The 25,196-nt window shown below is 33.8% G+C and overlaps 1 protein-coding gene across 3 annotated transcripts in view; it reads right to left on the reverse strand.

Annotated features, from left to right (window-relative positions):
* GRIA4 (glutamate ionotropic receptor AMPA type subunit 4) overlaps positions 1-25,196 on the reverse strand; it is a 526,394-nt gene that overhangs the window by 48,214 nt on the left and 452,984 nt on the right. For 2 of the 3 annotated variants that reach the window (XM_068554257.1, XM_068554258.1), the window contains exons 9-12: positions 20,251-20,361; positions 12,400-12,606; positions 6,714-7,084; positions 747-945 (exon numbers count right to left, since the gene is read on the reverse strand). In XM_068554257.1, the coding sequence (XP_068410358.1) occupies positions 747-945; positions 6,714-7,084; positions 12,400-12,606; positions 20,251-20,361 (888 nt within the window). Of the gene's footprint in view, positions 1-746; positions 946-6,713; positions 7,085-12,399; positions 12,607-18,878; positions 18,912-20,250; positions 20,362-25,196 lie in introns of those variants that run through there. The other variant, XM_068554259.1, reaches the window with a different exon arrangement.

Raw genomic sequence — 25,196 nt, forward strand, 5'->3', positions numbered from 1 at the left:
TTCATCCTTATAGTGGTACAAACAGCTAAAACCCCCAAAACCTCCAAAATACCTGCCATCATGATGGCAAGCCAAAGGAATCATATCCATATGTGAAACACAATTATATCAGTTTAAACAATTTGATCTGCAAAAGCAGAGAAATCAGCACAAATGCAATATCATACAATGTTTTACAAAGGTGCTAGAACTTAGTAGTTCTTGTTCCCATTCTCTTGTGAGAAAGCAAATATATTGCTTTGAAATCCATTGTTACAGAATAGATTATAGAATAATAAACCTCATATAGGTACTATAACATGAAATTAAGGTTTTGGGATTCAAATGCAGCAAGGTAAATGTATTCTTTGAAAAAAAAAAAAACAACAACCTTGCTTTCATTTTTATGCTCTAAATCCCAAAGCATAGATAAATCCAAATCTTGCCAGATGAAGTATCTTCATAGCATTATGAATATTGGAATCTTTAGGATAAATTATGTTATAAAGTTGCTTTATTTACCTTTTTGTTGTTACTTTTCCTTAGTGAGGGTCCCTCTTGCAATGTGAATAAATCAATTAGCTTTTGCAAATTAAAGTGATTATAAAATCCAAGTAGAAGTATATAGCATTGCTATGTTTAAACATAGCAGTTACCATTGTGTTTGCAAAACTTATAATAGCTAGAGCCCATAATATAATAATTGGCAAAATTGCCTGAATTTGAAAGTTATGAACATTTCCTTTTTAGTTTTCCCCTCAACTTACTCTGAAGAATTCTTTTGTTGACCCTGAATCCAATGTTCCATAGGCAATTTCTGTTTGTTTGGCCAGGTCTTCCGCACTTTCTATGGGGGAGACCATTCTCTCAACAGTCAGGAAAGCAGCGAGGTTAGCAGTATAAGATGATATAATGATGAGTGTAAAGAACCACCAAACACCTCCAACAATTCGACCTGAGAGGGATCTAAACATGGATAAGATAATAACATTTTCCTTTCTATAATCAACATAGAGAAAGAAAAGAAATACCATCAATTCACTGTGTATGTTTAATAATAATTACAAGTATCATTTTATGTTCTGAATAGTCTACTCAGAATGGTTCTAGTATTTCTGTATCACCTGACATCTTTTATGCTATATTGAATGTATAAATGCCACATTTAGAATACTTTTCCTTTTTACTGTTTACTTGGCAGAAATGTAGAAACAAAAGCCTTTCCTTCAGGTCCAGAAGAGGAATGCTTACTTAAATTCATTGATCCCTTTTGCACTTTAGCATCTCTGAAATTAGGATGCAGCATATGTTTGAAGAGATAAATCACAGTACCATAGTTTGATTGGCAGCACTGTTTCTCTCTTGGTGGTACATAAAATAGCAATACATCTTAACAATTTGTGAGCTCTTAGATTTGATATAAGATGGCAGATGCTCTTCTGAGAGAACTTGTTTTTACCTTCAGTCAGAGCTATGCCAAGATGGATGGGACATATGCCAAGGTGGGGCTGGACCACATGAAGATCTAGGATTGGTCTCAAAGTAACCATAGTTGAGAATGTTTTGTTTGTTGGTTGGTTGGAATGATATTCCATTTTTTATCTGAATGGAGGATGAGCTATGTCTTAAAGAGGTTTACATACTGGTATAAAAATGTTCTCTCTGCCACTTCCAACATGAGACCAAAGCATGTGACTTGTTAATATGCAGTGTAACAGCACTGAAAACTGAGGCTAGAGCTCAAAAAAACATTTTCTCTTCACCATTTCTCTGGTTATCAGGGATGTGTGGGTGAGCAGAAGAAAAGTGAGAATGAAATGAATAAAAAGTTCAGAGCATAATCATAATTGATCTCACTCAACAGGACCATCAGACTATTTAAAATTCCTGTGACAAATTATTTTTAAACATTTTCTTAATATGAGGAAAGATTTCATATTTTCAATGGCATTTCTAGCTTAAAATGCTCCCTTCTTAACCATTATTATATAAGTGACGCCTGTTGGTTTTAACTTAACATTTGCTTAATCTTGGTTTTAAAACCATAAAACTGGTGATTTGTTCAAGATTGCAGAGTAGAAGGATGTGCGCTCACTCCCTCTTGCGAGAGCACCGGAATCACAACTAACTGCCGAACAATCATCGACAGGAGACACTGGAACTCACCAAAAAATTACCCCACATCCAAAGACAAAGGAGAAGCTGCAATGAGACAGTAGGAGGGGCGCAATCATAATAAAATCAAACCCCATAACCACTGGGTGGGTGACTCACAAATGGGAGAACAATTATTCCACAGAAGTCCACCCAATGGAGTGAAGGTTCTGAGCCCCACATCAGGCTTCCCAACCAGGGAGTCCAGCAATGGGAGGAGGAATTCCCAGAGAATCAGACTTTGAAGGCTAGCGGGATTTGATTGCAGGACTTCGACAGGACTGGGGAAAACAGAGACTCCGCTCTTGGAGGGCACACACAAAGTATTGTGTGCATCAGGACCCAGGAGGAAAGAGCAGTGACCCCATAGGAGACTGAACCAGACCTACCTGCTAGTGTAGGAGGGTCTCCTACAGAGGCGGGGGGTGGCTGTGGCCTACGGCGGGGACAAGGATACTGGCAGCAGAAGTTCTGGGAAGTACTCCTTGAGCCCTCCCAGAGTCCACCATTAGCCACACCAAAGAGCCTGTAGGCTCCAGTGCTGGGTCACCTCAGGCCAAATAACCAACAGGGAGGGAACTCAGACCCACCCAACAGCAGACAAGAGGATTAAAGTTTAACTGAGCTCTGCCCACCAGAGCAACACCCAGCTCTACCCACCACCAGTCCTTCCCATCAGAAAGCTTGCACAAGCCTCTTAGATAGCCTCATCCAATAGAGGACAGACAGCAGAAGAAAGAAGAACTACAATCCTGCAGCCTGTAGAATGAAAACCACATTCACAGAAAGATAGATAAAATGAAAAGGCAGAGGACTATGTACCAGATGAAGGAACAAGATAAAACCCCAGAAAAACAACTAAATGAAGTGGCGATAGGCAATCTTCCAGAAAAAGAATTCAGAATAATGATAGTGAAGATGATCCAGGACCTTAGAGAAAGAATGGGGGCAAAGACTGAGAAGAGGCAAGAAATGTTTAACAAAGAACGAGAAGAATTAAGGAACAAACACCGAGAAGAATTAAAGGACAGAAAAACAGAGATGAACAATACAATAACTGAAAAGAAAAATACACTAGGAGGAATCAATAGCAGAATAACTGAGGCAGAAGAATGGATAAGTGACTTGGAAGACAGAATGGTGGAAATCACTGCCACAGAACAGAATAAAGAAAAAAGAATGAAAAGAAATGAAAACTGCCTAAGAGAACTCTGGGACAACATTAAACACACCAACATTCGCATTGTAGTGGTCCCAGAAGGAGAAGAGAGAGAGAAAAGACCCAAGAAAATATCTGAAGAGATTATTTGAAAACTTCCTTAACATGGGAAAAGAAATAGCCACCCAAGTCCAGGAAGCACAGAGAGTCCCAGGGAGGAAAATCCCAAGGAGAAACATGCCGAGACACATAGTAACCAGATTGACAAGAATTAAAGACAAAGAAAAAAATTTTAAAGCAACAAGGGGAAAATGACAAATAACATACAAGGGAACTCCCATAAGGTTAACAGCTGATTTCTCAGCAAAAACTCTACAAGCCAGAAGGGAGTGACACAATATATTTAAAGTGATAAAAGGGAAGGACCTACAACCAAGATTACTCTACGCGGCAGGATCTCATTCAGATTTGATGGAGAAATCAAAAGCTTTACAGACAAGCAAAAGTTAAGAGAATTCAGCACCGCCAAACCAGCTCTACAACAGATGCTAAAGGAACTTCTCTAAGTGGGAAACACAAGAGAAGAAAAGGACCTACAAAAACAAACCCAAAACAATTAAGAAAATGGTAATAGGAACATACATATCGATAATTACCTAAACGTGAATGGATTAAATGCTCCAACCAAAAGACACAGGTTTGCTGAATGGATACAAAAACAAGAGCCATGTATATGCTGTCTACAAGAGACCCATTTCAGACCTAGGGACACATGCAGACTGAAGGTGAGGGGATTGAAAAAGATATTCCATGCAAATGGAAATCAAAAGAAAGCTGGAGTAGCTATACTCATATCAGATAAAATAGACTTTAAAATAAAGAATGTTACAAGAGACAAGGAAGGACACTACATAATGATCAAGGGATCAATCCAAGAAGAAGATATAATAATTATAAACATATATGCACCCACCATAGGAGCACCTCAATACATAAGGCAAATGTTAACAGCTAAAAAGAGGACATCAACAGTAACACAATAATAGTAGGGGGCTTTAACACCTCACTTACACCAATGGACATATCATCCAGACAGAAAATTAATAAGGAAACACAAGTTTTAAATGACACAATTGACCAGATAGATTTAATTGATATTATAGGACATTACATCCGAAAACAGCAGATTACACTTTCTTCTCAAGTGCACCTGGAACATTCTCCAGGATAGATCACATCTTGGGTCACAAATCAAGCCCTGATAAATTTAAGAAAATGGAAATCGTATCAAGCATCTTTTCTGACCACAACGCTATGAGAGTAGAAATAAATTACAGGAAAAAAAAAAAACCGTAAAAATACAAACACATGGAAGCTAAACAATACATTACTAAATAACCAAGAGATCACTGAAGAAATCAAAAGCTTTTTGATAAACCACAGCAAGATCCTTTTTGACCCACCTCCTAGAGTAATGGAAATAAAAACAAAAATAAACAAATGGGACCTAATGAAACTTAAAAGCTTTTGCACAGCAAAGGAAACCATAAACAAGACGAAAACACAACCCTCAGAATGGGAGAAAATATTTGCAAGCGAATCAATGGACAAAGGATTAATCTCCAAAATATATAAACAGCTCAAGCAACTCAATATTAAAAAAAACAAAGAATCCAATCAAAAAATGGGCAGAAGACCTAAATAGACATTTCTCCAAAGAAGATATACAGATGGCCAAAAGACACATGAAAAGCTGTTCAACATCACTATTAGAGAAATGAAAATCAAAACTACAGTGAGGTATCACCTCACACTGATTAGAATGGGCATCATCAGAAAATCTACAAACAACTAAGTCTGGTGAGGGTGTGGAGAAAAGGGAACCCTCTTGCACTGTTGGTGGGAATGTAAATTGATACAGCCACTATGGAGAACAGTATGGAGATTCCTTAAAAAGGTAAAAGTAGAATTACTATATGACTCAGCAATCCCACTACTGAGCATATACCCAGAGAAAACCATAATTCAAAAAGACACATGCACCCCAATGTTCATTGCAGCACTATTTACAATAGCCAGGTCATTGAAACAACCTAAATGCCCATTGACAAAGGAATTGATAAAGAAGAAGTGGTACATATATACAGTGGAATATTACTCAGCCATAAAAAGGAACGAAATTGAGTTATTTGTAATGAGGTGGATGGACCTAGAGTTTGTCATACAGAGTAAAGTAAGTCAGAACGAGAAAAACAAATACTGTATGCTAACACATATATATGGAATCTAGAAAAAATGGTACAGATGAACCAGTTTGCAAGGCAGAAATAGAGACACAGATGTAGACAACAAACATATGGACACCAAGGGGGGAAAGCGTGCGGTGTGTGGTGGTGGTGTTAGGATGAATTGGGAGATTGGGATTGACATATGTACACTAATATGTATAAAACAGATAACTAATAAGAACCTGCTATATAAAAACCAAATAAATAAATTTTAAAAAACTCATAAAACTATTACTTGATTTGTTTTGATTTCATTTCATTAATTGAGGATTATTGATTCAAATTTCTATGTTATTGGAATTTAAGCACATTTATAGTGTTCCTGGTTCTTAAGGAATGCAAATTGCATTGTAGCTAAAACGTCTCTTTTTGAGAAAGTATTTCTTTAAAAATACATATATTTGCGATGGTAATATAAGTCACCATTTAAATTAAATTCTTAGCTTCTCCTGCCTTCAGCTATTTTTCTGAGAGAAATTTGGTATTGTTCTTGCAACAGGAGGTTGGCTGCATTTTTGACAAACATAACTGAAACACATCCTTATGGATATGAGCCGTGACTCCACCGATAAGGAAAACAAATATAGTATTTACACTGCTGACTCTTTGCCTACTGCTTAGCTTGTTTATGATTATTAGATAGAACAATGTATATCTGGAACCTACTATATTAACTCAGATTTTAGGTAACTCCATGGTAGAAATCTCCATTAAGTTACATGGGATGTAAATCGAGTTCAAAATTAATTTTCAAAAGTGAACAACAAAACAACAAAAACATTTGATTTTGTAAAGGAGACAACATGAAAATAAATTCCTATTCTTAAGAATTTAGATTTAGTTTCCACCTGTAATCACTGAAAGAAATATTAATACTAAGTTATTTTTGAGCATTCTGATGGGTTCCATATGTTACTTTTCCATTGGGAAATTAATCTTTATGATGTATCCATACTTTGTGCTAATTTGGAAAAATCGGTTATGAGTATATTTAGATTAATTTGGGACTGCAAGGTTTTTCTGTGTTTCAAGCAATGCTCTACCTCCAGGAAAAGAACATATAGAGATATGTTATGCACAATATTTAGAATTACTGTGGAATTGGTGAAGAACTTAAGGGTTTTGAAACTAACCTGGGTGAAATGTCACATCCTTGCTGCATAAAAGCACCCAGGGAAAACCAGAGGCTGTTAAAGATGCCAAACTCATTGGGAGGCTGGTCGCTGGGTCCTTCCTTTCCATCTTCTGGCTCTTCTGTGTGCCACTCATATGGACTAAATCTACTAACTAGGAACAAGACCACGCTGACACCAATGTAGGCAAAGACTATGCACATCCAAATCTCATAGGCCAGAGGATCCAAGAAGGAAAACACTCCTGGTTTAGATTTCTGAGGCTTTTTGATCATAATAGATATGCCCAAACTCATGAAGGGCTTAGAGAAGTCAATGACCTCCTCTCGGACCAAGGTGATTGTCAGAGGGGCAATAGCAATCTCTGCTTTCTATAAAAGAAAAGACACATGAAAACATGTAGGTTAATAGATTTCATGGAGCAAGTAGTACTGGATTGATCCATTCAAAGTTAACCAGTTATGTATTTATTCTACATTTTTTTGGGGAATACCAACAATAAATAAGGCCAGTGATAAATACAAAGATGAACAGATTTGTTTTCATAAAATATTATATCACTTTGATTGCACAGAATATTTTTATTGGTGCTAGTAATTAGATGAGAGGAAGAGAAAAGGAGTAGACATAAGCAAAAATAACTTGAATTCAAATAACTGCCTTAGTCTTTAAGGGTCTGAGATGGCACAGAGGAGGATACTTGATAGTTTTTCCATATGGCTGAATTTCTGAATTTCTTAGCCAGAATTGCTGCTATTTTGCAGTCTTTTCTGTTTCATCTGGAATGTTGCCACTGATTCATTACTTGGCCATTCCTTAATATTATGAATTGTGAATTTCAAACAGTCTTTTCTTTTTTATTCCTTTCCAGTTATGAGAAAACCTATCATAAAGTCTGCGTTTGTGAGATAAAAGAAAAAAATATTGTTTGACAATATTTTTTGACTCAGCACACACACACAAATCTGGAAATTGGCATTTATTTCTTCCTATTCACCTACTTTGATTTCTACTTTCAATTTCTAAAAACGATTTTGGAAAACAGTTGATTCAATTCTCATATATTATTATTAATAAGACACCAGCTTCCATTTTCATTTTGTGATTCTGAGTAATTTTTCTGAGCCTTTTTCCATATCTCTAAAATGAAGACATTTTCTTTCCTGTTTACCTCATTGTGTTATTGCAATTATCTGTTAAATAAATCTTAATAAAACAATAGTAAGCATTTAATGAGGGATTATGTGTCTATGCTGATTTAAATATTTGAAATGGCTTTTCACTTAACCTTCTTAAAGAGATAAACAATCTTATGTTTATCATTGTTTTATAGATGATGAAACTGAAACGCAAATGAGTTTTACACATCATAGCAGCTCTGCAATTTGAGACTGTACTTCTTCTATTAAATCATGCCATCTCTAAAATCAAATGAAATAAAGTGTGGTGAAAAAACTGTAAATTGTTACGTGATCTACAAATGAAAAAAGTTTTTTGATTATTTATTTTAAAAGGAAAATATTTGGCATTAAAATGGAATCTGAAACACAGACATATATGTTCTTACATAGTGGCTGCCACTCTCACATTCACTCTATATCTCCTCAGGTCCCTGGATTGATACAATGGCCAGTAGCTTGATACAAAGGCAACTGGAGGGTTAGCATGGGGAATGTACTCTGGCTGTCACGTTTTCCACTGGGTGACTGAGAATTAACTGCATACACTTTCAAGTGGGAATAAACTTAGTTCACATCACAAATGCCCACATATAATACAAAAGCCAGAGAATCATTGCTGAGAGGTTATTTCCCCATAGTTATTATTATCTGTATAATTTTCATTATACAGTGATATATGAAGTAGATATAGAAAAATTAATATATAAAAACAGAACCAGAAATTTAGGAAAATTTATCTTCATTTCCTTCACTTACTCTTATTTTTTTCTTTATATATGCCCTATTAGACATTGTTTTATGAATATTATTTTTCTTATTTTAAAATGGGATAATATAGAACACTATATTTTATAATTCATTTTCTCAAGAGAATATGATGAGCTGTTTCAACATTATTTCAACATATATAGTAAAAATAAGTTTTAATGATTGCAAATATTTTATCATGTTAAAGCATCAAAATTTACTCAATTTATTATTTTGGGGGTATTTATATTGTTTCCAGTTTTACACAATTTATAATAATGGTGGTGTGAACACCTTTGAAGACAAATCTTCACACATATCTTTATTATTTAAAATAAATGTCTAGAAAGGGATTGCTGGTCTAAATGGTAACAATCTTTTTAATGTTCATTACATGTTTTGCCCAACTTTTCTCCAGAAAGATCATGCAAATGTCTATTGTCACCAGCACTGTGGGAAAGCACCTTCGGCTTTGAACCTTGGATAACCCCTGTGTATCTTTATTCTCATCTATCTTCACCAATGTGCTAATCTCATTGTATTGATTTGAATTTTTTTTTGTAAAACAAATAGCCACTTTTACTCCTTTTATGTATTACTTGTCATAATCTGCCCCATTTCCATATGGGGTATTCATTTTTTTTGCTTATTAATTTATGTGCTTTAAAATAAATATTAAAAATATTATTTTTCGTATATGTTTTTACTATTCCCCCAGTCATCAATTTTTTGTTTACATTACTTAGTTCATGGTACTTTATTGCATTATATACGTTTTAAAATTTTGTTGTAGCCATATAAAATTATCTTTTTGTGTTTTCAGCCATTGGTTTCATGCTTAGAAAAATCCTTCTCATATCATGATTAATCTCAATCATATATTTTATTCTAGTACCTATGCTCCCTCTATAATTTATCTAGCATTTTGCATGATAATGTATTACAAAATTGTCCTGCTTTCCCAACAGGAATAAGTGAATAATGCATTCTTTCACTGATTTGAAATACCACCTTGCACATACTACATTGTTATGTGTAGTATCTTCTGAAATTTTTTATTTATACAAGTTACCACTAATGAGAGTAAGAGCCTTAAAAGTAGAGAAGCATGAAGAGAAATAAAGGAGTCTCCAACACATAAAACTAGATACAATGGAATGCAAACATTAGATGATAGTGTGACAACAATGTTCAATGAGGACACATTTGAAGTTCTGAAATTTGTGATTTGAAAGAGGCCAGTGAACGGAGGATACATCTGAGTTTTCTCTGCTAACATTGGGGATGTTGTGTTTGCCTTGTTCCATTACCTCTCAGTGACTTCCAAAATTGTGAGAAATATCTCCTGTAAGAAACTGATAATATTCTCAAAGACCTCTGGAGTAAGGCTCATGAACCAGCATTTTAACACACACCACAGGTAATTCTGGTGTTGGCAGGCCATGGAACTTGCTTTGAGAAAACAATCCCTTGGGTTAAAATATACACACACAAGTACAGCGGGGCCCAGAAGAAGGCCCTGGAGCAGTGTACCACAGAAGATCATATAATGAACTTGGTGCAGTGTGCAGGTGTGACAGGCAGAAAGGACCTGAGAGTGTCATGGAGGTTTTGAGCTTTGGGGTAACCACCTGGTGGTGTGCTGAGATTACATATGCCTGTCTCACAGATAATCTATTCCTAAAAATTACAGTAACAAAGTTTGCAAAGAATAAAGTAAAAAAAATGGATTCAAAGTTAATCATTTTGCTGGCTTTGTTGAGTATAAGAATATAGACGGAGTTTTATTTAGGGCCCTGCAAACTGGGATTTCATGTAAGTATTAGCAGTAAAAAGAAAAAAAAAAAGTAGTTGGGAAACAAGTAAAGACTTTGCAGACACCAGAATGGAAAATATCAAATCTGTGGAAAGTGTATGAGACATGGAAAAAGATTCCTTTTGGGAAAAAACTGAACAACTCAAGTGGCAAAGATCAGGTTATTTAAACCCTAGCAGACTGGCTGATGAATGAATAAGCATTAATAACCATTATGTTATCTTCTCTCTCTGAGAACTGCCTGACTTTGGGACTTTCTGTGCCTGTGACACGAGTACTACTGATACAATTTTTTTTGTTGTTAATTATGTTACTCTCTTCATATCACCTGTTTTCATTATTTAAACAATATTCTCCCAATAAAACGTGGTCAGAACCCTTGCCAAGGGGTGAGCCTGGGCTGCCAAATTGGTAAGGACTCCAGAGGAGAGATATGTAACAAATGTCTTAGAAAGTAACTCTGGTTAGTTATCCGGTCCATAATTAATTGGTAATCCAAGAATGAGTTTTTGAGATCAAATACTCAATAGTGTCTTCTGAAGGAAATGAATTAGTGTAGCTCTAACAATTAGGTTAATGTTCACATTTAAAGTCTAAAAGTTTAAAATATTACCAATGGACACATGCTTTAGGAACCCTTTCTCTTTGGGACTTAAAACTCAATATCAAACTGTTGATGAGCCCTGTGATAAAGTACTTTTTGATTTTTTAAAACTGAGAATTTTGTTTTCCTCACTTAAGGCACCTAACTAGTCAGCAGTTCTTTCAAATGAATATAAAACTAACTAATTGCTCTTTAATGCCAAACAATTTCCTCTTGCTGCTGAGGTTATAGCTACCATACTGGACTGTGTGGAGAATGTTCATTGCTTCATGGTCTGAAAAGCAGGATGCAGAATCACAAAACTATTGAATTGTAGTTCTGGCTCGGAAAGTGAGCCCCTCTATATATTTCAGTTATGCTCTAACTTGTTCTACCTTTATTCTTTCCTGGGGAAGGATGACTCTTGTGTAATTCTTTATTTTTAAAGGGGTCTTGTGAGAATTAATCAGACAGAATGTGTTTTGAAGGTGAAATTTGTGAAATATGAATTAGCTTATAGAAAATTTCAGAATACATTTCAAGTGTATGTGACTTATTGGCTACTTGATGAATAGAGCTTACTGTGAGCTCTAGGTTTGGTTTCTAGACTTTGGGAATATCATACCTTCACTAGCATTTGATAACTGTTGGCTTGATTTTAACACTTTGCAGTGGAACCTGAAGAGACCGAACTCGTTCTGGTTTAGGCAGGAATGTCTACATTGAATTTGCCCTTGGCTTTCAATATATACACTCAATATCTTGTGAACTCAAAGGGAAGGGCATGACATGCTTTCATGTGAAGCCCACTATGGAATAAATTCTAGCTTTTGTGTTCTGTTGTGTAGGAAAAAATGATGTTGTTGCATTAAGTTTAAATTTATTGTGTTCAGCAGAGTTGTAAGAACCTCACATTATTGGTGAATACTTTAATATATGTTAAAATAGTTTACTGATCGCTTCACCAATAACTTAAAAGATATTTACCAGTAAATACAACCAACAGGGATATAAATAACTCTCAAAATAGTTCTCAAAACAACATGTCTATGTTATAGCAGCATCAGGCTTAAGAGAATAATCATGGCAGATACTGAAGTCAGTGTTTTTTTTATAAAATAGGACATTGTATTCTGAATTTTTATCTTTTTGAAGTTATCAAGTATTAGTTTCTCCCATTGTTTGCATTGGAAATTGCATTATTAATGAAATAGAGAAACATTTGACATCATATATGCTTCTTTGAATGTAACTGCAAATTTAAAAGACAACAGTAGGCATTTAAAAATTGATATGTGCCCACATGAAAAAAAGCTTCAGGTTTATGTAAGTAAATTTTCAATAGATTGATTTACTTACCCCATAAACAAGTTCCCCTACCATCCCATTCCAGATTTTTGTGTCTGCATCTCTTGCTCCATATTTTCCATCAGGGACAATGGCAATTTTATACTTGATACCAATATGTTTTGCAATTTCAGATGCCAAATCTACACAGTATCCTTCATACTTGTCATTTCCTTCAAACATTTCATGATTTTTCTTGTACATAACATATGGGGATTCCTATAATGAGAGAAGTAGAACTGTAAGGGAGAAATTATAAAACATTCAAAAATTTTATGTAACTTTTCAGTTTCAGAATTTTACAAAATATTATATTTAGTATTAGTACACCCACTGATTTTGTGTGGCAAGAAATTGATAGTAAAACAGATGAATGTATAAATGTGCTTAGAAGTATATTAAGTTGCTTTACATTGGATACTAAAAATTAAATCTTTAAAATAATTTTCTCTTGAGTGATTATTACATACCTAGCACTGTGACTGTGATAGGAAAAATATACATTAATAATAGACTAGAGAAGCATAAATTATCATCTATGGCAATGAAATTACTATTTCCAAAGTATCTCATGACCTGAAGACTATTTAGGAGTCAGCTTCGTGTAATAAAAGACTCATCCAAAGTCACAGTTCTCCGTATTCTGCATCTTATTTAGCCACATTCAACTGAGACTTTCTTTAGGAAAAGAGCTGTATCATTTTTCTTTGCTCTCTAGCATTTAGCAATATGCCTTTCTCAGAGCAGGCATTATTAGCAAGTTCAAAGAAGAAATGAATTAGTAGTTTTTAAGATTTTATATACTAATTTACATTAAATTGGCTTTCCTAAAATTGTCCTATATTTTGGCTTTAATTAAGGCTGTGTTCCATGAATTTTTATTCTATTATAAAATATGTTTCCAATGGAAGCTAATAATTTTTCCCCAATTGTGACAATCACACACTTCAAGTATATTCCCATTTAGTTTTGGAAGCAAGTAAGACAAAATAGCATGAAGAATTATTGTGAAAATCCTTATAAAATGAAAAAGATTACTGTTAACTTATAATAACTGAACAGTTTTCAGTACACATACACACACACACACCTCTAAACCAAACCATTTAAAGTCTGTGAAACTAAAGAGACATGTTAGCAAAAAAGCACTTGATTTTATAAATAAAACCTAATGCCATCAACTCAAAGATAGGCCTGGCGAACATGCAGTACATACAGAACTCTTGGTCACACTTCAGATTTTTTAATCATTTGCAGACAAGGAGTGACTACTTTTGACGACAGTGTCATTGAAGTAACGATTTATATTTTATAAAATTGTACTGTGACATTTAGTAATTTTAATACGAATCTTTTCTTTTCTCCCAGAAATCTGTACTTGGGAAAGTTGAACTTGCTCTTAAAACTCTGGATTAGAAGGTAATTTACTTTGTATTACATGGCAGTCTACGCTAATTCTGATTTTGTTTTTAAGTACTTTGTAAATGTAGAAACTATTTCTAAAAACTTAAAACTGTACGTTACATGATATATGATTTTCTCATAGAGATGCCTAAATAACTCTATTGTGGGAAATTGTATAGCATTGCTCCTTGTATTGTTTTCTTAAATCCTGCCTTAGGTAGACAAGGCCAAGTGACCCAGAAGTCTCTCACTTCTTCCTTGAATTTGATGAATATTCTAACACTGGACTTGGGTACAGAAGGTTTCTCCACCTACAAAATAAAGGCAGCTAACTGTCTCTTTAGATAGATGAAAATTATTTGTTAACTTACAGAAAACATTCTCCAAATATGAAGCATTTTGCAAATTATGAATGTGGTTATGAAAATTGGTGAGTTGTTGCAATGCATTGTTAATTTCTAAGCTATGCTATGGAATATTAGTAGTTAAAATGAACTAATCCTTTCATTTTTTCTTGAAATAGCTAATTAAAATATGGAAGAATATGTATAAAAAAGCAAGAATCACACACTTGCAAAATGCTTAACATTCTAATTGAAATGGCTGTTAGTATAACAAACTTGAGAGGTTTTCAAAAGGAATATTGCTAAGGTTCACATTTGGTACGAAGGTTGATAAATTCTAAAGTGTCTGAAATATTTGAACACATGAATTTTAGCCCTCAAATATGTATACTACCATATTAGCTTGTGTACAGAAGTTTCTCTAGCTAGTATTATCATCTAATTTGCAAAATCCCCTCTACATTATATAGTGAACAATTTGCTTCATTCAAAGCTGCATTTTTAGTATTTACTTAAACATTTGTTAAACACCCACTGTGTGCCAGGCAGCTTGCTGGGAACTAGGGGTACACAAATAAATAAAATATCCCCTTTGTTCTCTTGTGATTAAGGTTAAATTCTTTGTAATAAAGGTAAAGGAGTGAGAGTGGTGGGGGACAATAATAAAATATAGTAGTAAAAAATAATATTAGCCCTCACTTATTTAGTGCTTACTCTGTGTCAGGTACAGAGTTCTAAGTTCTTAATTGTTCTTTAATTGTGCTCTTTTATTTACTTTTCACACTGCCATTTTGAGGTAGGCATTTCCCATTTTGCAGATGGAAAATTTAAGCTTAAGCTTCAACAAATTGCTCAGTTTCACAGAACTAGCAGGAGTGAGAGTTGAACCTATATTTTGAAATATCTGGACATTTTTGAAGCTATTGTTGCATCTGTCAAAATATATGCAACCATTTGAGATTTCATATGATTTAACAAGCAAGGTGACAAGATTAAATAAATGAATTTCTATATTTTTAGTGAATGAAATTCTCTATATGAAATCTTGAGTAAACAATGTAGATAAAACCTTTCCATATTTCCTCATGGTGTCTGGTACTCAATAAATATAAGGCATTCAATAAATATAAAGATCTCCTGGTCTATCACTGCTTCCTAAATAAGAATATCATGGAAAAGTAATTGTATTAGAACTTCTTATTCAGATCTTCAAAAGGAAAGTAAATATTGACAAGTTCCAGGTCACCTCTTCTGAAACAGGTATGTGTATATATAAATACAAATTTATTTAGTGTTTTCATTTTTTTCAGTTTCCTTTTTGGATAGCAGGGGACCATCAGGTCTTTGTTTTCCTGACAAATGAACCAACAAAGGCTAGAGAAACCTTCAGCTTACTGAAGACGTTGATTAGAAATTTACCTAGGCTTTTTGCACAAACAAGGGCATGCATAATTGTTGATTCAGATATGGGTGCATGCAAGTTAAGAGAAATAAGGTGATCACACTCAGGAAGATGGAAGAACAAGGGGAGAGAATTGCTAGGCATTCCTTGCATGAAACCTCTCATAGTTGCTCAGCTCTTCCCAATTTCTTTGTGTCTCATTTTCCTTTTCGTTCACATCAAATCCAAATTAGCAGCAAATCCTCAACACTTTCCCAACCTCTTCATTTGCCCCATCCTGAATCTGATAATTTATCCACAAGTAGCCCTTCAAACACTGCATACTTGAGGAGATTCAATACAAAGTTTGGGGGCTACTACAGGTGAAGAAAATATCAAGTCTTTTCAATATAATAAAAAATGAGTTATAGCCAATCATTAAGGGGTATTTGTGGACCGTTTTTGATATGCAACCTTATGGAGCCCCAGGTATTCAACTGTGAATAAAAATGGAATATAACCTACCATCTTTGTTATCAACTACTTTGTTCTGTGGGATGATCATTCCTTAGAAGTTATTTGAAATGCATTACTTCTTAGTGACTATGAGTTCATTACCACAATTTCCATAATGCATAGTGTTCTACATCTGCTCTGCAATTTCAGGAAAGAAATCAATCTCCGTTTAAAGCTACTACGTTAGGGCTTGCTTATGAAAATGTTTGTGTAAATGAATTAAGATGACTTTCAATCAATAAAGTATCATTTTGCTATTGAGGAAATTCTTGTCTGTATTTAGCAAAAGTAAAACTGTTGAAGTATATGTATTTATTAGAAAAGCTTTAAGATTTTCTAAACATCACAAATATAATCATTAAAATTGCTACTTGAAAACAGTTAAAATAATAAAATCAGTAGCATCAACAGAAGTTATTTGCTATGTGGATATTTGTTTTTCTCCGAAGATCTTAATGTAGATAATTTATCCCATGTGTAAAATTCTTAAAAGTGAATATTAAAATATTATTATTCAATACATAACAAATGAGTAAATTTAATGGTGGCACAGTTTTAAACTTATTAAAAATAATTTATTTAAAAACATTGAGTTATAAGCTCTTTGGAGGCAGGTGTATGTATGGGGAAGATTAATATCTGGTACAAGGAAGAAAATAAAAATATCTGTATTTTCTGTATCAATATATACATATATGTATATATAAATATGCATGTGTATATTGTATACACACATTCATTTATGTATAGTGCATTTACAAAATTCTACATAGAGAAGACAAAATATCAAACCACTCATAAAAAGTATAAAAAATATTCCTGGAAGGACTAAGTGGTATAAGTAAAATTGCTTTAAGGTTTATAAGGTAATTCTGAGTCTACGGTGAATAAATTTGGATTTTATGGAAAAATTTCTAAAAGGATTGTTATGTTCCTATGATGGCAAGAAATACATTCTTAATTTAGTAATGCATCTTCAGCCTCTTTTACCTTCAGTGGTAAAGATTTGGGGAAAAATGGGCTTGGCTGAAATATAACTGCATCATCTCTCCTTTTCCAGAGAGTTCAGCCAAAGAAAGTAGTGAGATTACAGAAGAAATCACCACTACGACGTCTACTGCAAACTGCCTTTTCCTCAATTGCTGCAATTACCCAAACCACATGGCACAGATTTGGCTTCCTTAGGTTGTTTATTTTGAATGTAAAATGTTAAATCAGTATGGTCACAATCTCGTAAATTTTACAAATTTTATAAAATGTTTAGTCACTAAGACTTAAAGAGAAAAAATGATGAGCATCTGAATCTAAAACTTTAGACCTTTCAACTTTGTAGTCATGATTCTCATGTGATGATATTTTCGATTTTACTTTTATTTAGATTTAGTTAAGTTATATTCAGTATGACTATATTCAGGAAGAATACATTAGTCATTAAAATGAAGATCACATGTAGATATAAAACAAATAGATTTCAGAAATTCAAAAAGCTAAAGACACTTTTTATTTAAGAATGATATCTACTATACTTATTTATCATGTTTCTTGTCTGCTTTCTCTCACTAGAATGAAAGTTCAATTGAGAGTGTAGGATTTTTGTCTGTTTTGTTGGCTATCATATCCCCGGGCTTATAACTGTGCCTAGCAAATAGCAGACGCTTAATAAATATTTATGAATGAATAAATGAATTTCTCAATCAACTTTATTTAACAATACCATATACTATTACAGTGTATCAACATGTAAATAACAATATACACAAAGGAAAAACAAATGGGAGAACAGCAAGGCCATATCAATTTCGATCAAAATGAGTGAGTTCCAGTGCCACAACACTCTCAGCCTTCTTTTGTGCCTAGATATCTGTCTTGCACATAGTGTAATGTCTAACCAATTCCATTGCTGTTGGAAGTATTCAGCTGAATTTGAGGGGTTATTATACACTGGTGCCAATATCTCATTCATTTATAAGGAAGAATATTTCTTTCAAAATGAATGAGATGATGGAGATGTCATAGGTCCTGGAATATCATTTTCAACAAAAGCAAATACAAGGAAGGATTCTAGCATTTTTTTTTTTTTTGCATTATTGAAGTTGCAAAGGTCAGAGGCATTATTTATATGGAGACTACATTTTTATACAAAAGACATATACTAGTATTGCACTATTTTGATTGCAAAAATATTGGTGATATCACTGTCAAAGAACAGATAACTTTACAGAATAGTCGTTATGTATATAGGAAACAATTGGATTCTTCAGTAATTTTTACTTATTTTTTGACAGCATGCTTCCTGAAAAATAGCCATGCTTGAAAAACTAATTCAATATTTTGGTTTTAAGAATTATATCTCCAGCTCCTTTAATAACAGAAAAAAAGGAAATTCTCTACATTATATCTATAATGCACATTAAAACACTTTATTTCACATATAACAGGCAAAATTTCAAAAATCTTTAAAGAAAACAACTATGTGTATTCAGAAAAGAAGGACGCAAATTCACAGATATTTACTTTTAGAAAATCTATGCTTGGAATTAGAAGTATTATAATTCCATCATTTACATACAATGACCTCATTTCCAGATATGGGAATGGATACATCAGAATTAAGCGACTCTTTTTCAACATCTATTTTCTTGAAAAAGATGAGGATTAATTCTTCTTTTGTTCTAGTATCTCAGGTAAGTCACAGAACTTAAAAACTTTTTTTTTCTGGTAGTCCAGAGTTGGTCATCCAAGAAGAATCCCACATGAAAAATTAGCTTAAATTTACTACACAGGAGAACAAGACTTGAGCTTTAGTTAGGAATGGTCGAACAGCGTGGAGCTCATTTCTTTCTTGATCAATTCCTTAAAATAGGATTCTTCATCAGAGGCTGAAAAGAGGAGGACTGAACTGAAGTATGACTTTCCATTACTATCTTTTTTAGGAATGTATATATATATATGTATATTATATATATACATACATATATATATTTAAGTCCCATGCAAATATTACACAATTAAGTTAGAAGATATATATTTTGCATTCTTACACAAAAACTGCTGTTGGTTGGTTTGCATTCTAAAATTATAAACTTCCAACTAAGTCTTGGCAGATTAACATTAAGTTGCTAGCTGGTGATGCAACACTGATAAAATTAACTGCAACATTATGAAAGCTTTTCTCTGGCATTTTCATGCTTTGACCTCCATGTCAAAATTTTGGAAATAATTTGACATTACTAAAAGCATAAAATTAAAATTACACAAGCTAAAAACTAAATTACATAAAATACTTCCACTTTATTTAGAGTAAGGGCTTCAAATGTAGTTAAAAATATGTTCTGCCTAACGAGACAGTGAGCTGAGGATATATAACTTTAAATTAGATAGAAAAGGTTACCGATTGTTGATCTCCTTTGACTAGCATTGACTCTAAAAAGCATGTTTGAATTTAGAAGAGAAAAATATGAAGCATCATATTATTTAAAAGATAAGTTCACGAGAATCTCTTTGAAAAAGCAGCCTTAACATTTAGAGTATTTTTCATTTTATGATGTGACCGAATGAATATCATTTTTCTTAATTCCTAGGAGAATTCCAATACATTTTATTGTGTATTTGTCACAGGTCAATGAGAAAAACAATCGGTATAAAAACCCCTTTATACGTTAAAAATAAATATAAAATAAATTTATTTCTAAAGCATAGTTGTGTAAAACATACTCATTAAAATCTTCACATTCATATCTCCACTATTATAAACAGACAATGCAAATCATTATTAAATGAATAAACTACCTGAAAATTATAATTTTAAACACTATTAACTATTATTACATTGGTGTTTTAAAAACATAATAACAACAATGATATGCTGTTTACTACTGGATATTTTTATGTGATTAGTTGTTGATCTTTTTCATGTTTATTCTTTTGTCCTTTGAAATCTTAGCATTTCATACATTTCCAACTAGAGAGCTTCAATTTTTAACATCTGAGCATTTTTCCAAGAACAACAATGCAACAAAAGATAATACAAATAAAAGTACTAAATGTACTCAAAGTTCAAGACAAACTTATTCAAAGCCTCGATAGACTTTTGTGGATCAGAACACCCATGCCACCATCACTAAGATGCAGCTTTCATCCTCCCTGTTCACTGTAGCTGGGGAATTAAAATTACCTGTGGACAAAATGGAACATCATAAAGCACAGACCAAAACTTACCATAATAGTGGTTACAACGACTGTTCTGTTCTCAATAGCTGCTGTGTCATTGCCAAGAGTGGGCATATCTTGAATTAAGACTAATTTATCCATATCATTCCAGTACCCAACCTGCCAAATACAGAAAATTCTTGAAAACACATTTTAGAAGAGTTTTCTTTAGTTCTTATCAGAGCAATGAGAGGTATTAATAAATAAGCAAACAAAACAAATTTATAAAGCACACAGTAATGCGTTTGGAAGTTTTCTTAATTGATAATGAGCCAGTTTTCCTGATGTTTATGATACTGCCTAGTTATACATTTGACAACTTTGCAATTTACAATCATGGAGTAGCCAAGACATTGGGAATGGATAGGTTCAAAAAAGAAGGTGGATACAGATGGAATACCATTTGTGTTGATCCTCTTGTAGTGAGATTGATTGATTGGCACCTTCTGTAATTAATTTACATGATTTTATCAATAATGTTACAGGTTTTATGGTAAAGGGAATAGTCAGATTTACATAGGGTATACATACAAGATGTTTTCAAGAAAAAAAGACTTGTGTATTTTTAAAGCAATATAGAAATAGTTTTTGGTTTCACATAACCTAGCCACTAGTCTCACCATTTTTAAATGCTAAATACATCAGATGTTAATATTAATGATTACTTAATATTTCCACTTTTGAAATTTTTAAATTTTTTCATTTTAAATCCTTATATTACTTCTCATTTAGATGTGGAACAAACTCCTTTCCATAAAATATATGAAGTAATTAGTTAAACACTTTACAATGTAACTAAGTGGGGTCCTAAAGGAAATTTAAGGTCCTTTTTATCATGCAGACCATTAAGTAATACTAATGGCTACCATTTCTTGCCTACTTGCTCTCTGGCAGACACTATAATGAATGCTGTTTAAAAAATATATGCATCTTAAAGTTTATACAATTTATAAAGTTTAGCAAATGTAAAGGTAGGTGCAATTACAAGTCCATATACTTTACTATTATGCTACGTAAACTCCCAAAATGGGTGTTCGTTTAATGCTTGCCAAACTTCTTTCTTGAATTTCTGGATGCAGTTGATAAAACTCATATTTCCAATAAAATATATGTAATTGCTCACTGGTCTGTAATCGCTATTTGTCCCAATATGTTTTGAAAGTCTCTCTTGCTTCCTCCAAGTTCTTAACTGTCATGTTTGTATTTGTGATCATTTTAAAATAAAGTAAGCATTAGCATATCAGAAAGAGACACTATATTATTCACAAATTTCAATAACAGAATAGACATAAAAAAGAATTTTCATTAATATGGTTTGCTATATTGCTTAGTTTGATCCAAAATTATGAGTATAAATCAATTCAGCAATTATTTTCAATTGCCCATATGAATTTATTTATAGCTAACATTTATTTAATAAGTCAGTGAAAAATTTAATTAAAACAAAACAAGTATGACTTTGAGGCCTATCCTCTCTTCAATTCCTACATGTACTTAAAAAATAACTTAAAAAACATAGTTGCTTCCTGTTAGTTTTCCTTTCCACATGACAGTTATGCAACATAAAAATAGGTTTCACAGTTTACTACTCCGTTAAGATGCAGCCACCTTCCAGATCTCAGCAGCCCATTTTCTGGGAAAGCAATTTTTCTTTATTAATGAGTTCCCATAACAGAAAAACTACAGATCTGGGACACATTCTGGAGAGTCTTCGGATGTTGACAAGACCTTCACATTTTGCAGTTAAGAACAACCTGTGGGTTCAGGACTATCTCCCCCCACCCAAAGATAAATGATTTAGAAGTACTGGCAAATTAAAATAATAAGCAAAATTTTACCCAGCTGTATCTATTTGCCTTATATCTACTTGAAATTCTGGTGAAAAAGAAAACCATGGTTTGTGATATGGAGCCATGGTTTGTGCATAGATCTCATGTGGGCCATGGACTTTTGGGGAAGTAGGACAGTATGGGGTGAACAGTGATATAAGGGTCACTTCTTAAAGAAAGGAATATTAAAGTTTGTACCTAGAACTTCATATGAGATAGAGTTTTTCTCGCTAATTTTTCACAACATTTTATAATTTACTAGGGACACTTCCCATGCCTGATCTCATTTAATTAGACAGGGAAAGAGGCACTGTTTTCCTAGAGACAGAAACTCGGTGAAAAATAGTTTTGTAATGTTAAAGCAAAAATATGGAAGCATTTAAATTGCTAAACTGGCAGGAAATGTCAGGGAAGTATTTGTCTTCTTTGGATTCCTAAAGGTGAATTGTGCACAAATATAACCATAATATAATATATGAGTAAATATCTCCATATTTATGGTGGACTTTGCCTGCAATGTAGGGATTGTGTAGAGATTGAGGGGCTATGAGAAGCCTCTGTTCTACTCAAAGTTCGTTCTTGGGAGAGCTGATTTGACCAGACCTGTCCTGAAAGATATGGCTTAATTCTCATACTAACCCTCAAGGGAAAAGTTATGGGTCCTGGGACTGATAATATTTTGTAGCAGTTAAGAGAGTAGCTTTGAAGCTAGATGAGGCTTAGTCTCCACCCCAGCTCCATCTCTTTCTAGTTTAACATCCCTAAGCAGGTTACTTAGTTTCTCTGAGCCTTACTTTTCTCTTCTATAAAATGAGAAAAATACATCTTACTTTCAGGTTGCTGTAAGGATTAAATATTAAAACGCACATCAATTTCCCTTTACTGTGTCTGGTGTATAACCTGCTCTCAATAAATACAATTTTTATGATTAAGAATTCCTGAAACCATGCAAGCCTGGTTTTAGAGCATTCTTGAGAGATCACTGGAATGGCAAGAAGATTCCACCATACTTAGGAGCTGAGACTTCAGAAAGAGCTTTGTGGCTTCTGCTTAATGAGACTCTCACTCAGTTTCCCTGTTACGGAAGTCAGACAGACTGATGGGTTAACTCTCTGATCTATTTTCAAAGACAGCTCTCTTACTGGCAAGTGTTCAATTTAAAAGAATGGTTGCTCGCTTTTCAGACGTATTGCCAAGTCTCACCAGCAGAGTGTTTCTCATGGTAGTTAATTTTTAAGTTTAATATTCCTGACAGAGTGCCCAAGAAAAACAAAGATGGATGAGTCTACACCATTTCACACTTCATATTTCTTTTTAAGAGTCTTAGACAAATGTCAGCTGAGTGTGAAGATGTACTGTTCATCACTTTTCCAACTTATTCTTTAACTTTCTCCTCTAAAAACCTTAATTTTTGTTACCATCATGTTTCAATAGGCCATGAAAAGATTCAGTGCTGTAAATAGCCCACTTGATGTTACCACTAGTTACCACCAGCTTCCTTTTTCCATTATTCTTTCTTTTATAAAGAGATCATTTTACTTTTTGTACTTACTGTTTTGTGAAATATGGAATTGTCTTTTGCATTTTAGAAAGGTTCTACTTAAATGGCTAATTTTGCAGAGTCTGGTTTGTGGCAGGCTGGTCACCAGTTAGCCAATGTTTTTAAGGGCTTATGGAATATTCTGTCTGCTCCACAGCTAGCAGAGGGACTTTGCTTAGAACGGGATTCTTTCTTTCTTGTTGCTGGCTGAGTGCTGACAGAGTGGGTAAAATTGGTGTTTACATGGGACCTCCTAAATTTCTTCTTGGGAGCATGTCAGTTCCTTTCTTCGGGTAGTACCCTTAAAAGAGCCCATCATACAGCTTGGCTTTCAAGCTGTTATTCCATCTCCTGCCCTTACCTGATCTGGATCAAATAGGGTCCTGCCTACCCTGTATTAGCTGGCAGCCTGCACTAAAGGAGATGCCACTAAAAGGCTGAAAAGCTAGAGGTGGTTTGCAAGGAAGCTCCAAATCTCTCCTCACACATATGCAGAAGCACATGCTATGACAGACTGGAGCAAAACACATCTTGGAAAGACTTTGCCATCTTCCATGTATGACTTTAATTATCCTGCCTCCAGCCTGTCCTTGGGTTCTTGCCTCTACCATTTCTACCTATCCAAACTAAATTCATGACTAACTTTATATCTCTGCCATGCAGCCTTCTTTGATTTCCTCCAGCTGGAAGTCATCTCTTCCTCTTTAGACTTTCCACATGCTTTCTCTTTAACTGTCGTATGGAACTTACTATATTCTATGCTACTATATTCTATGCTACTAGAAAATAAACTCCTTTAGAGCAGAGTCTACTCAGGCAGGGTACTGGGTAGAAAGGTTCTGGAGTCAGACATATCTGAAATAAAAATCTTTGTTTTTTCACTTGTAGGCCTTAGACAAGTAACCATAGCCTATTGCACTGTAACTTTCTCACTAGAAAAAGGGAGATAATAGTACTCCGTTACAGGCTTATTGTGAGGATTAAATTACACCAAGTCCAGTGGTTGGGACATAGCAGGCATTTCATGAATTGTAACTATCATTATTATACTAACAAAGGAAAGTATATTTGGGAAAGTTTTTTTAAACAGCCAAGTGTTGAAACAAATAGAGTTTTTAGATAAAGTAAGTTGAGCATGTCTTTCCTTGAGCATCCTAGCTAATGCTAGAGAAAAGAATGTTAAAAGATTATATGTGTTAAGTATAAAATGTTTATAGCCAATTACTGTGGTGGAATTACATTGTTCTATTATATAAAGTACTTTTTGGACATTGGGAAAACTATGCTTAGTCACATCATAAGAAGACTCGCAGAGTTACCTTCTGAATCCAAAAGTCTTTCATCAGCAGCTTCCTGAACAACCTCCCTGGTTCCTCAGTTGATGTTCTTAGGTGTTTCTCTCCCTCTACAAGCTAACAATAATCTTAACAATATTATCTTCCATCTCCTCTTTTCTTTGCTCATTTGAATGTTTACTTGCTTACTTCAGGAACATTTAGCCTGTTCTAAATATGCCCATCCATTAGAAGTAGTCTTCTTTGTTCTCTCTCTAATAGTTTCATAAATGACTACATGCAAGTGAGTAA

Source organism: Eschrichtius robustus, chromosome 11 (assembly GCF_028021215.1).
Source record: "Eschrichtius robustus isolate mEscRob2 chromosome 11, mEscRob2.pri, whole genome shotgun sequence".
In the NCBI taxonomy this organism is placed as follows: Eukaryota; Metazoa; Chordata; class Mammalia; order Artiodactyla; family Eschrichtiidae; genus Eschrichtius; species Eschrichtius robustus.